At 38.7% G+C, this 13,382-nt stretch overlaps 1 protein-coding gene across 1 annotated transcript; it reads left to right on the top strand.

Moving 5' to 3' along the window:
• The first annotated feature begins 374 nt into the window (after window positions 1–374).
• Window positions 375–6,783, top strand: DUSP12 (dual specificity phosphatase 12). The gene is made up of 6 exons (XM_047704870.1): window positions 375–744; window positions 1,779–1,892; window positions 1,981–2,099; window positions 2,512–2,608; window positions 3,109–3,295; window positions 6,383–6,783. The coding sequence occupies exons 1-6, from the start codon at window positions 401–403 to the stop codon at window positions 6,542–6,544; spliced, it is 1,023 nt and encodes a 340-aa protein (XP_047560826.1). The 5' UTR covers window positions 375–400; the 3' UTR covers window positions 6,545–6,783.
• The last annotated feature ends 6,599 nt before the right edge of the window (window positions 6,784–13,382 follow it).

The raw sequence follows: 13,382 nt of genomic DNA, 5'->3' as shown, positions 1-13,382 counted from the left end.
GTCACAAGAGAAGAAATACAAGCAAATGGCTTCATAAATGTTTGTTTGCTTTTTTTTTTTTTAAGTGTTTTACCCCAAATGCATACCGCTGATTCAGTTGGTGGGACATCATTTCAAATTTGAGTACAGATACTCTTGTTGTCCCTTTCTGTAAAGCCTCGGCACTATAAGCCTGGAAAACCCTGTATTTGGGGTTTATCCTCTACCACCGAGTTGCAAGAGCTGGGGCCCAGACACGGGTTTAAAGGCTCCCCCAGGTAGTACACATTCCTACAGTCTCCGTGGTCCTCCGAGGGAGCCCTGCGCATCTCAGGCCGGCTCGAGTCAGAGGAAGGGCGTTCTAGCCAGCTGTCTGAGTACTCGATGGTAGGGCCCCTGCCCCTCGGCCTCGGCGGCCGCCATGTTGGAGGCTCAGGGAGGGAACCATGGCTGCGAGCGGCAGGTGCATGGTCAGAGCTGCGCCAGCTCCGCCGGGCAGATGCTGGAGGTACGGCCAGGCCTGTACCTGGGTGGAGCCGCGGCCGTGGCGGAGCCGGACCACCTGAGGCAGGCGGGCATCACGGCCGTGCTGACGGTGGATTCGGAGGAGCCCGACTTCAGGTCGGGGGCTGGGATGGAGGGTCTACGGAGCCTCTTCGTGTGGGCGCTGGACAAGCCCGAGACTGACCTACTCAGCCATCTGGACCGGTGCGTGGCGTTCATCAGCCAGGCCCGCGCCGAGGGCCGCGCCGTGTTGGTGCACTGGTGAGTGGCGCGCATGTGGGGCAGCCCCCCGGCTTTGCTTCCAGCATGCCGCCGCCACCCCTTCCTCCGAGGACCGTAGGGGAGGACGAAGGGGCTGTCAGACCACCGTTCCGCGGCTGGAGAGTGTCTGAGAGAGAGGAGGGGCAGGTGGCAGGCCCCCGAGGGCGTGCTTGCTTTCATTCATGCTTGCGTTGTTGATTCATTCTGCAGCCCCCGCCCCTCCCAACCCCGAGTTGCTTTTTAGTTTTTTTAGTTGTTTTTTCGTTTTTTTTTTTTAGGTGGCAAAGTCCCTGGACCTAAAAAGAGTCGAAAGCTTTTCAGGCACCTACCCAGATGATTATAATGCAGATTAGGATGCCAGTCGTGCAGTAAAAGATATTAACAAAGATTAAGGTTATTCACACTTCACCGCAAAGGCAGATTATTTTCAATGTTTTTGTTTGGGGCAGAGAATGGTTGGTGGAAGGGAAATGGGGAGAGAAGAATTGGTTAGGACATGCAGAGCCCTAAGCCATGTCCAGGGGAGAGATGGAGTAAGTTATAGCAATGCGTAAAAGAAAATCTTGATAGGTATTTGGGAATTCTTAGTAATCCTCTTTAGTTGCATTGGAGTGTAAATTATTGGAGTTTAAAATTTATTGAATCAGCCCTTTTACTGCGTGCCAGCACTTGTTTTAAATATTTACATACAGGACATAAGCTAGTGGTAAAATGGAAAGAAGCCTGGGACCAGATTTTTGGGCCCCTTAATGCCAAGAGAGGGGAGCTTTGGATTTTTTTCCAAAGCCATTATAAAATTTTTTTAATTAGTGTAATTATTTTTGAAAAGGTAATACATTTACGTGGTTCAGAATTCAAAAAGATTGAGGAAATAAATAAAGGAGTCATTCATTTCAGAGGCAAAGGGTTTTTATTTGGGTAGAAGGAGCAGACGTGAAGTGGACCTGAACTTTACCATTTATGGGAAGCTGGGCTTTTTTTTTTTTTTTTAATTGCTGCTGTTTGCTATTTTATTTTAAAGGTCTCTTTTTCAGTCATGCAGGAATTAGTCGTAGTGTGGCTGTGATTACTGCTTTTATGATGAAGACTGACCAGTTTACCTTTGAAAAAGCCTATGAAAATCTCCAGACCATCAAACCAGAGGCTAAGTGAGTTCTTTGTTAAAGAAATAATTCTGGTTTTTAGAAGTGATTTTATCCATTTAAAGAAAACTTAGCTTTATATTTGTCCTTATAGGATGAATGAGGGATTTGAGTGGCAACTGAAATTATACCAGGCAATGGGATATGAAGTAGATACTTCTAGTGCAATTTATAAGCAATATCGTTTACAAAAGGTTACGGAAAAGTATCCAGGTAAGTAATAATTACTAGTACTTATTGGGCCCTTTTTAGATGCTCTTTACTCTGATGCTAAAGGCTTCCAGTGTGTTATCTTACTTTTCCAGTCATCCCTTGAGACAGGTGCTATTACTTCCTTCTGAAACGGTGGTTTACCAAGAAGTAACTTGTTCAAGGTCACATGGTTTGTAAGTGGTGGGCTGGGATTTGAACTCAGGCAGTCTGTGCTCAGAACCCAAGGGCTTCTTCACAATGCTCTCTGACCTCACCCTGATTTCTCAACGCTGGAGATTTTTATTTTTTTATTTTTATTTTTTTTTAATTTCTGAGGTTAGCATTTCTTGCCTCAATTTGACATTAGCTGAATTTTGTCTGAAAATGCAGAGCTGATTGCAACAAATAGATAAATTTTAATTATCTCATGTAGAATTACAGAACTTACCTCAAGAACTCTTTGCTGTTGACCCAACCACCATTTCACAAGGATTGAAAGACGGCATTCTCTACAAATGTAGAAAGTGCAGGTAAAATATTTTCTGTCCTCTGGAGATTTTATCTTATATCAGGAGCTGAAATGTACTAAAAGTTTCATTTTCTTAAAATCTGTAGGAAGAAATTGTTCAATTGAATATTATAAAAATTTCAAATTCAAAACTACTTTTAAGAATATAAATTTTGGGGCGCTTGGGTGGCTCAGTGGGTTAATCCTCTGCCTTCAACCCAGGTCAAGATCCCAGGGTCCTGGGATCAGGCTCTCTGCTCATCAGGGAGCCTGCTTCCCCCTCTCTCTTTGCCTGCCTCTCTGCCTACTTGTGATCTCTCTCTCTGTCAAATGAATAAAATCTTAAAAAAAACCCAAGAATATAAATTCTTAAGAGTGAAAGTAAATCAGGTTATTTGGAGAGGTTATTGAAAATTAAAGTAGCATAATCCTTTTTTATTTTGCTAAGAAACGCTGCACAATTCATCTGTTTCTTCATCCTTTTGGAGGTCATTAATGTTTTTGTTTGTTTGGGGGTTGCAGGCGATCTTTATTTCGAAGTTCTAGCATTTTGGATCATAATGAAGGAAGTGGTCCCATAGCCTTTGCCCACAAGAGAGTGACGCCATCTTTCACGCTCACCGCTGGGGGTCAGGCTCAGTGTACATCATATTTCATTGAACCTGTACAGTGGATGGAATCTTCTTTGTTGGGCGTGATGGATGGCCAGGTGAGAACACATTTTCTGCAGTTTCATTGTATCATCTATATTTTGTTGTTTCTTGCCCTCTCAACCATATTTTAACTGGTGTTTCAATCCATCATAAGTATTTTCTTATGAAGATTATATCTTTCTAGTGCAGATAAGAATCTATCAAATAAATTAAATAAAAATCCAGCCTATCTAAAGTAGTGAACCATGTTTGGTTGAGAACTATTGGTCTATGTGAATTCCTTTTAAGGCTATTTATATTTTTTCAAATAGAAGACTTAACGTAAGCTGATTAGAATGTATTTAACAAAATCAAATTTGGTAACAAGTAGGGCAAGTCGAAGATTTTAAGATTACATTTAAAGTTTCTTTCCTTCTTCTCTTTCTTTTTCTCTTTTGTTTCCTCTCTTTTCCCTGATATTTCAGTTCAGTATGTTTGCTAAGAGATTCATTTTCATTTCTTATTTATTCTTAAGAATGCAGCTCATGAGAGTATTCTGAGATGGCCACATTTCTTCTTTAGGTTTACTTAATTTAAAGATATTCTTAATCTAAGATATAATTAATCTAATCTAATTAATATAATCTATTATATTATTATATATATTAATATAATTTAAGATATAATTAGTGATTATAAAGGTTTATGGTTTGTATAAAAGTTTGTATAATGAAAATTTTATGAAACTCACTATATTTCATTTGAAGACTACAATAACTATACAAATAGGTAAAACATACATAGTCATGTTTTATATGTGAAGAAACTTAGTTTATGTTAGTATCTTGCTTAGAAAGAGATACCTTATATTCAAACCCATGTTTTCAGACAATTCTGCTTATTGAGATATAAGCCACTTACTGTATAATTTGCCCATTTAAAGTATACAGTTCAGTGTTTTTAGAATATTCACAGAATTTTTGCAACAGCATTGTTTTCACCATTCCCAAAATAAGCGCTAGACCCGTTGCCATCACTTCCCGCTCGTGGTGGTATGATTTGCAGCACTGGGGTTTTAATTTTTTTTTTTTTTTTTTTTTTTTTAATTATTTTATTTTTTTCAGCATAACAGTATTCATTATTTTTTGCACCACACCCAGTGCTCCATGCAATCCGTGCCCTCTACAATACCCACCACCTGGTGCCCCCAACCTCCCACCCCCCACCCCTTCAAAATTCTCAGATCGTTTTTCAGAGTCCATAGTCTCTCATGGTTCACCTCCCCTTCCAATTTCCCTCAACTCCCTTCTCCTCTCCATCTCCCCTTGTCCTCCATGCTATTTGTTATGCTCCACAAATAAGTGAAACCATATGATAATTGACTCTCTCTGCTTGACTTATTTCACTCAGCATAATCTCTTCCAGTTGGGGTTTTAATTTTGAAATCCACTTTATCTGTTTGGCTTTTTCTTTCTTTTTTTCTCCTGTGGCTTGTGCTTTTGGCTCACTGCTCTTAATTAGCCTAGAAAACATATAATATGGAGGCATTTTTGTGGAAGATACTATATCACATTTGTGCATACTTCTCTGTACACTTATTTGAATTTTCCTGTAGACCTGAAAGTGGAATCCCTGGCTTGTGGAGTGTGTACGTCTTAAATATTGCTAATATTCCACCCTGACAATAAAAATGCTTATACAACTTGGCTTTTCACTAGCATTGATTGCATGTACCCATTTTCCGATATTCTTGGCATAGTGGATATTATAAAACTGGTAACGTTTTGTCAATCTGAGAGATGAAAAATATTCATCTTAAAATGTCATCATTTGAATTTCCATGACTACTACTGAGGACCAATATTGTTATATACTTATCAGCTATTTACAGCTTTTCTGTACATTTTCTTTACATCCTTGGTCCATTTTTCTATGGATTTTGCCTTTTTCTTATTGATTTATAGGAGCTCTTTATATAGTTTAGATGTTAATGATTCTTATAATATATTGCAAATATTTTCTCCTGTCGCTTATCTCAGGTTTATGGTATATTTTGTCATATTGAAATTTAAGATACTGGGGCACCTGGGTGACTCAGTGGGTTAAAACCTCTGCCTTGGGCTCAGGTCATGATCCCAGAGTCCTGGGATCGAGTCCCGCATCTGGCTCTCTGCTCCGGCTCTCTGCTCGGCAGGGAGCCTGCTTCTCCCTCTCTCTCTGCCTGCCTCTCTGCCTACTTGTGATCTCTGTCTGTGAAATAAATAAATAAAATCTTTAAAAAAAAAATTCAAGATACTTCTGTAATCAAATTTGGTTTCTGAGTTTTATGTCCAGAGCTTGTATCATTTAAGATTAAAAATAAGACTCCCTGACTCATGTCATGCACAAAATAACAAGCTAAATTTAAAAAATAATACTCTAAATACATAAAATATAATTGACGTCCTAAAGGTTTTTTTTTTAAATTAATCTATTTTACTGGAGTATCAGTTTGTTTTTAAAAAGCTGTGAATCAGGGATGCCTGGGTGGCTTAGTCGTTAAAAAGCCGTGAATCTGAGGCCTAACCTACCTGCTGTCAATCTCAACACTAATATTGACATGAGATTCCTCACATACTTTCCTGTTCCTTAGTCATGATGATCTTAGTTTGAAATATTAAACTGCAGATTGATTTAAAAGGCACACATGCCACTTCCTGAAATCCTATCTCAAGCTTTCTGCCCTCATACTGGGGCATAAAGACCGAATTATCTGGTCTTTCTCCAGACTCCCAGGATACAACATGCTTCTTACACAATTATCATAGTCCACTATCTGTTTTGATAAATTGCCATTGCATTTTACCTTGCTGATTCGATCATAAACTCCTGGAAGCTAGGAGCCATGTCTTAACCTGGTTTTTATTTTGTTTCATTTGTTTGTGTTATTAAGGAGAAAGGGGGAGGGGCAGAGAAAAGGGAGGAGAGATGCAGACTCCCTGCTGAGTACGGAGCCCAAGGTGGGGCTTGATTTCAGGACCCTGAGATCCTGACCTGAGCCCGAATCAAGAGTACGGCGCTTAACCAACTGTGTCTTACCTGTTTTTATATCTTCTATTGCCAGTAATAATTATTTGTCTTAGATAGAAGTGAGTGAATGAAGTAACACAGTTCCTTTATTTCAGCTTCTTTGCCCCAAATGCAATGCCAAGTTGGGTTCTTTCAATTGGTACGGTGAACAGTGCTCATGTGGTCGATGGATAACACCTGCTTTTCAAATACATAAGAATAGAGTGGATGAAATGAAGATGCTGCCAGTTTTGGGATCACAAACAAGAAAAACATGAACTTGTGACATTTTTGATAGCTTGGAAAGAAATTTGCTGATACCTGCTTCCCTCGCTTACTATCATTTGTGGCAGATTGTCTAGTTTATAGGCCATCAGCATTTCATTTGATGTGACATGGAAACTGTGCTCTGTTATTTGTTAGTCTCCTACACTATTTAAGCAGAATACTTTATTTGCAAATCAAAACTTTTAATCATGTAAATTGTACTTTATTTGATATTAAAATTTTCTATAACCCATGTTCTTTGTTTCATTTATTTTCAAGAGTTCTGATTTTTGGAGTGTTTAGTTATGTGATATTAAGGTCTGGATAGACAAAATTATTTATAAAAATTGGAAATTATCATGTTTAAATAGATTTTTATTTCTAGAAATGTAAAGCAGATTTGTTTGGACATAATTCAAAACTATTTCTCTTTAAGGGACATTAGTAAATCTACATATGTCTGGATTTTTCTTGGAAGTGTAGAAGGAAAGGCTATTAGTAAAACCTTGACTAAAATAAGCTTTTCCTGTTAATCTTTAGGAATCCCAATTATTTAAATTTTTAGAAAAGCATGTTTAAGATACATTTTGAAGTAATCTACTTAAAAATGTATTAATGTTAGGTATGTTTCTAATGATAAGGAAAATACATGTGGAATAACTATATATCAATTACTTTTTTAGCCTGATAGGTTGGAGAATTGGAAAAGGTACTGTGTCCATATTAGCTTTTTAACATCTCTCTGGAAACTGGAGTTTATTTTACTCACTACTAATAATTAGAATTGGACCTAATTAGATATTTGAACATTTACATGAAATCAGAATTAGCTAGTAAAGAGAAATATAGTCCATGTTCTTAAGCCACTTTGCATATTTACATGTGAATATGTCTATAACACCAAAATGGGAGTAGTTTTAAATGGAAAAAGTGAAAATGAACCTCTTAAAAAATACCTAAATTTTATTTATTTATTTATTTATTTTTACAGAGGGAGAGTGCCAGAGCCACTGGGGAGGTGGGGAGGGGCAGAGGGAGAGGGAGAGAATCAAAGCAAGCTCTGCACTGGGGCACAGGTCCCAGAGCCCAGTTCCCCAGAAGGATCTCATGACCCTAAGATCATGACCTGAGATTAACCAACTGAGACACCCAGGCGCCCTACCTAGTTTATTTTTGAAATGTTGGGAGTCTTCTAGGTGATTCTTGAGAACATCTTAGCATAGGGCCTGAAGCCTTTGGTAACTTAAAATGATTTTTCTTATGAGAAAAAATTTCTCCATTTTTTTCTTAGCTTTTGTAATATCTGTTCACTTTGCTTCATAATGTACTCTACAAGCTTTTTAAAAACAATTAGGCTGAACCATGTGAATTGTGCCTTTTGTAGGTGCAGAACTGAGTAGCGAGAGTTTTGTATGGCTATCTACGCTAGCATCTAACCCAGAAAATTACATAGATTTTATCTGAATTTGCAATTCTCAATTCAGTATTTACTGAGCACCTATTATGTGCAGATTCTAGGTGATGCAGTGAACAAACTAGATAAAACCCCTCTCTTTTTAAAGATTTTATTCATTTATTCATGAGAGACAGAGAGGCAGAGGCCGATGAAGGATCAGGGAGCCCAAGGGGGACTTGATCCCACGACCCTGGGATCACAACCTGAGCCAAAGGCAGACACTTAACTGACTAAGCCATCCAGGCACCCCAAAACCTGTCTTAACAATTTATATTCTGGCTGGGAGAGAGGGTACTTTTTTTTTTTTTTAAAGATTTTTGTTTATTTGAGAGAGAGTGCACCCAGCATGCACGTGTGCACAGGCACGTGGGGGGCGGGGGTGGTGAAGGGTAGAGGGAGAAGCAGACTCTGCTGAGCAGGGAGCCCCATGTGGGCTCAATCCCAGGACCCTGGGATCATGACCTGAGCCAAAGGCAGATCCTTAACTGACGGAACCACCCAGGTACTCTGACAAGATTCCTTTTTTGAAAGATAATTGGTATTTGACAGTGGAAAACGAGTTTGGGGAAATTGACTTTTCTTTACGTAAATTTTGAAATTTTGTGAAACATCCACTAAGTAACAATTCCCAATTTAAACTCCATTAATATTTTACTTGGTAAATAGTAAATAGAAATGGTAGATAGAAAATCCATTATGAAGAAGAAACAAAATCTTAAAAAACAAACAAGTGGAACCCTTTTTAATATTTAAGAACATCAATTTACAAGAAATGGGTTTACACATCTGTCCAAAAGAGTGATATGAACTTTGTTTCATAGGTGGTGTTTCAGGTGCAGTTAAGATAGTACTGAAGTACAAATCTGCCTGGGCTCTGATCCTTCCGGCCCCACCTGTCTCTAGCTGCCTGGAAGGTCTTCTGCAAGCTGAGGGTCAGGCATCTCCTTCATGAAATGGGAGTAATGTATGTCCTACTGCTCCACCCTTCTGGTAGGGTTGTTTTAAAAGTCATTTATATAAGCCTTAAATAAAACACTTGTATAAAAGGGATATAATAATTATATCCAGTCCAGGCAGTTGTGGGGATTTTAATGATACAATGCAGGTACAGAACGTAAAACAGTACCTAGCTAGTAGCATTCAACATGGTTCCTTAAAATAGCTGCAATTTGGGGCACCTGAGTGGCTCAGTGGGTTAAGCCTCTGCCTTTGGCTCAGGTCATGATCCCAGGGTCCTGGAATCGAGCCCCACATTGGGCTCTCTGCTCAGCGGGAAGCCTGCTTCTCCCTCTCTCCCTCTCTGCCTGCCTCTCTGCCTACTTGTGATCCCTCTCTCCATCAAATAAATAAAGAAAAATTAAAAAAAAATAGCTGCAATTTATTGAGAATTTACCATGTGCTAGTCACTGTGCATTTAATGTGTTTTTTTTTAAAAGATTTTATTTATTTATTTGACAGACAGAGATCACAAGTAGGCCGAGAGGCAGGCAGAGAGAGAGGAGGAAGCAGTTTCCCCTCTGAGCAGAGAGCCCGATGCGGGGATCCATCCCAGGACTCTGGGATCATGACCTGAGCCGAAGGTAGAGGCTTTAACCCACTGAGCCACCCAGGTATCCCCATTTAATGTGTTTTATCTAATCCTGCAATCCAATAATAGGGATAGATCCTATTATTCCCATTTTACCGGGGAAACTGAGGCTTAGAAAGATTAAGCCACTTCATCAAAGTTCTATTGATGGCAAATGGTTGAACCTAGATTAGAATCAAGATTTGGCTTATTCCAAAATCTGAGCTTTCAACTCTGTACTCTAGGTTTGAGTTCACTGTTTAGGGTGATAGAAAAGATGTCATACTCAAAATGTGAGATTGTGAAATATAAAAGTACTGGTGAAATGCAATTTTTAACCAAGTTGTAAATATACTGGTCAGTTGCCCCCCTAAGCACTTGCAGAATTCTGCAAATTGAGGCCTAGATGCTACTTGTCTTAGTACTTGAAAGTTATAAATCCAGCTACCAAGCTATTAAATAAAATATGTCATTCTCTTATCTTGACAAACATAACTTCATGAAAATCTGGGAGACAAGGTTTGAGTTTAAAATTCTCTGACTTTATGGAGTTCCTGACAATATGACAATGTAGTTGGCTCCCAACCTGCAGAGCAACCTACAGAGTTGGCCCTTTCCCCACCCTGGGGTTCATCCACATGCCTGGTGCATATGCGTACGTGAACTTCCCACCTCACATTTCTGAACTTAGTCTTGTACTCCTGGCATATGGCATTGGCACAGTTCGGCCTTGGGAAGTCAGAGGCCTGAGCAAACTTTAGAGACAGGCATGGAGTTATTCAGGCACGAGAGGCATATCTAGAAGGAGGCATGTATTCTGGTTGGGCATATCCCCTTGGCACCATGGATTCTCACCCTGTGGGAAGAGACACTGCCAGATGCCAGAGTCGAGTCCTCTGAAGTGTGGATCTAGGCAAGGGCCTCCTTTATGTCTCTAGGCAAAACTCTCTTTCAAATTTCACTTCGCTTCCAAGGGTTTAAGTTGAAAGCAAGGTAATAAAGAAAGAAGATTCAATAACATTTGACATTTATCATTAAACACACACACACACACACACACACACACACACACACACAGTAACCAGAATGGAAGGAGTATATGACCAGAGTGTGTATAAAAACTACAACAACCACAGCGAATTTCTGGATGAAAAATGAAATTTTCTTTGCACTGAAATACTACAGGAAAAATCTTATCAATAGTAAAACTCTTAAAAACTTTCACATTAAAGTTGGGAACAAGGTAAAAGATGTATACTTGTGCATCTACCTTCAGTGTGGTACCAGAGGTCCTTGCTATTGCAATAAAATAAGAAGGGGAAAAGGTTTAAGCCTTAGGAAAAAAACAGAAATCACTGATCGGTGTTGACATCTCTAAAAGTGGGATATTTAGAAATTAGGTGCCTCCTTGTATGATGCAAGGAAGTTCGTAAGAAACGTTCCTGCGAAAACAAACGAAACAAAAACCATCTAGTCAAGTTTACATTTAACTGGTAGTTTACAGGAACAAATCACCATGAAGACCCTGAGCAGTAGGAAATTCTACAGCACAAATGACAGATCCTTTAACAAAGGGCATAGGGTGACAAGGGGAAGAGGGGACTGTCCCATGAACCATATGCACCCCAATGATCCTGATTTGAGCAAACCAGCTGTAGAAAGGCATTTTGGGGAGAAAATTGAGGAGAATGGGTATTTTGGGGGAGAAAATTGGGAGAAAATTGGGGAATGGGTATGAGATGATATTAAGGAATTATTTTTGGTGGGTATCATAATGGTATTGTAGCTATGTTTTTAAAAAATTGGAAAAATCTTTGTCAGGATACATATTGAAGTATTTTTAGGTGAAATAACATGATACCTCGGATTTGCTTTAAAATACTCCAGGGGGTGGGGTGCCTGGGTGGCTCAGTCGGTTCAGTGTCCAACTCTTGATTTCAGCTCAGGTCATGATCTGAGGGTGGTGGGATCCAGCCCTGCGTCCGGCTCCACCCTTAGTGGAGAGCGCTGGAAATTCTCTCTCTCCCTCTCCTTCTGCTCCTCCCCCTGCTTATGCTCCCTTTTTCTAAATAAATAAACAGATAAAGAAAATATTTTTAAAGATATTTAAAAACCACTCCAGGGGAAAAAAAACAAACCAAAACAAAAAATAAAATTGTTGTGGGGAGAGAAAGTAGATAAAACAAGAATGGCATATTGTTGAAGTTGGGTGCTAGGAACAAGAGGATTGGTTAGTTTGTCTCTTGTGTGTGTTTGAAATTTTCCACATTAAGTATTAATTTTAAAATGGTTACAGTGTTAAAATAAATTTTAAAATGTCTGTTTGCATGTGGAATTTTTCTACATAGAAAATCCTATAGAATTTACAGACAAAATATTACAGTCACACAATTCAGCAAGTTTTTGGATACAAGATTGTGGTATAAAAATCAATAGTGTTACTATACCCAAGCAATAACCAGATTGGGCGGGGGAGGAAGAATGTGAAAAACAAAACTATAAAAATATTAAAGGAAAATAAAAAAATCTCTATGACCTCAGGAGAGGGAAGGAGTTTTAACAAGTTACAAATGCCACAGATCATAAACAGAAGACCAGTAAATTTGACTACATTGAAATTAAAACCTAAAAGACAAACCCCTTAAAAAAGACAAGTGCAACTTGGGAGAATGTATTTACAATATATGTATCTGTTAAATGAAGATATACACTAGCTAAAGATGTGGGTATCATCAGAGAAAGAAAATGCAATAGCAAATTTTGTAAGAATAGACGATTCACAGAAGAGTAAGTAAGGTTTAATAAACCCGAAAAGATGCACCATCTCCTTAATTGTCAGGGAAATGTAAATTATGGTCACACTCTTCACAGGGGCAAAAAATGTGAAAGTGACCAAATCTAGTGTTGGTCAGAATGTGGAGCAAAGAACTCATCACTGCTAGCAAGGATGTAAAATGGTATAATCTGGCAAATATTAACATTCCTATTCTATGACCCAGCATATATCTTAAAGGCATTCTTGCTTATATGCACAGAGACTCATACAAAGGCATATGTAATGGTAAAAATTTGAAATAATCCAAATGTCCATTAGTAGGGAAATGAAAGAAGAAATTGTGAGTTATATATATATATTTTTTTTTCAAGGAAATACCGTGTAACAGTTAAAACATGAATAGATCATCAAAAAGTAATGTTGGATAAGAAAAGTGATTTGGAGAACATGAGGATGACACATTTATGTAAATTTAAAAACCCAACCCAACACTCTGTGTGTGTCATAGAAGCCATCTATGTGGAGGGAGGGAAATGAAACAGGGGGGAAAAGCGGACTTGGGTCTTACCTGCACTGTTTAATTTCTTATATTATGAAAAACCTGAAACAAAAATGGAAAACGTTAATATTTGTTAATTTTTGGTGATAGGTATGCAAATGCTTGTTTCATTATCTGCACTTTGGGGATAAAAATAAAATTTTCAAAAATTAAAAAAATCAAAACTGGCAGGAGTTCAGTCATGGTGATTTAAAAAAAAGCACTGAGCTACCTGGTGGATACGGAAAGAAGACTCTCGCTGGTTCTATCTTAGTTTGTCAGTTTTGGATTTGCAGTTAAGAACAGAACTGATGCATATTTCACCGGACCTGAAAACTGGTTAGCTACCTGCCGGTAAAAGAGAGCATGCGGGGTTTTGTGTTGTTTTTGTTTTTTTCTGGCTCTGGGTCCCTAGGGCTGCACTGACCACTGCGGATTATGCAATCAGGAGTAAACCTCCAGCCACGAGGACTTGGGTGGATTCTGGGAAGCGCTTGTTTGGTTCAGTAACT

This window comes from Lutra lutra, chromosome 15 (assembly GCF_902655055.1).
Source record: "Lutra lutra chromosome 15, mLutLut1.2, whole genome shotgun sequence".
Lineage (NCBI taxonomy): Eukaryota > Metazoa > Chordata > Mammalia > Carnivora > Mustelidae > Lutra > Lutra lutra.
This window is presented reverse-complemented; position numbering and strand designations above follow the sequence as displayed.

What these genes read in the sequence shown, in the direction of transcription:
- DUSP12 (XM_047704870.1), top strand. Translation starts at nt 401, where the DNA reads ATGTTGGAGGCTCAGGGAGGGAACCATGGCTGCGAGCGGCAGGTGCAT. An exon ending in CGCGCCGTGTTGGTGCACTG is followed by an intron (nt 745 to 1,778) that starts GTGAGTGGCGCG and finishes TCTCTTTTTCAG; the next exon opens with TCATGCAGGAATTAGTCGTA. An exon ending in ACCATCAAACCAGAGGCTAA is followed by an intron (nt 1,893 to 1,980) that starts GTGAGTTCTTTG and finishes TTGTCCTTATAG; the next exon opens with GATGAATGAGGGATTTGAGT.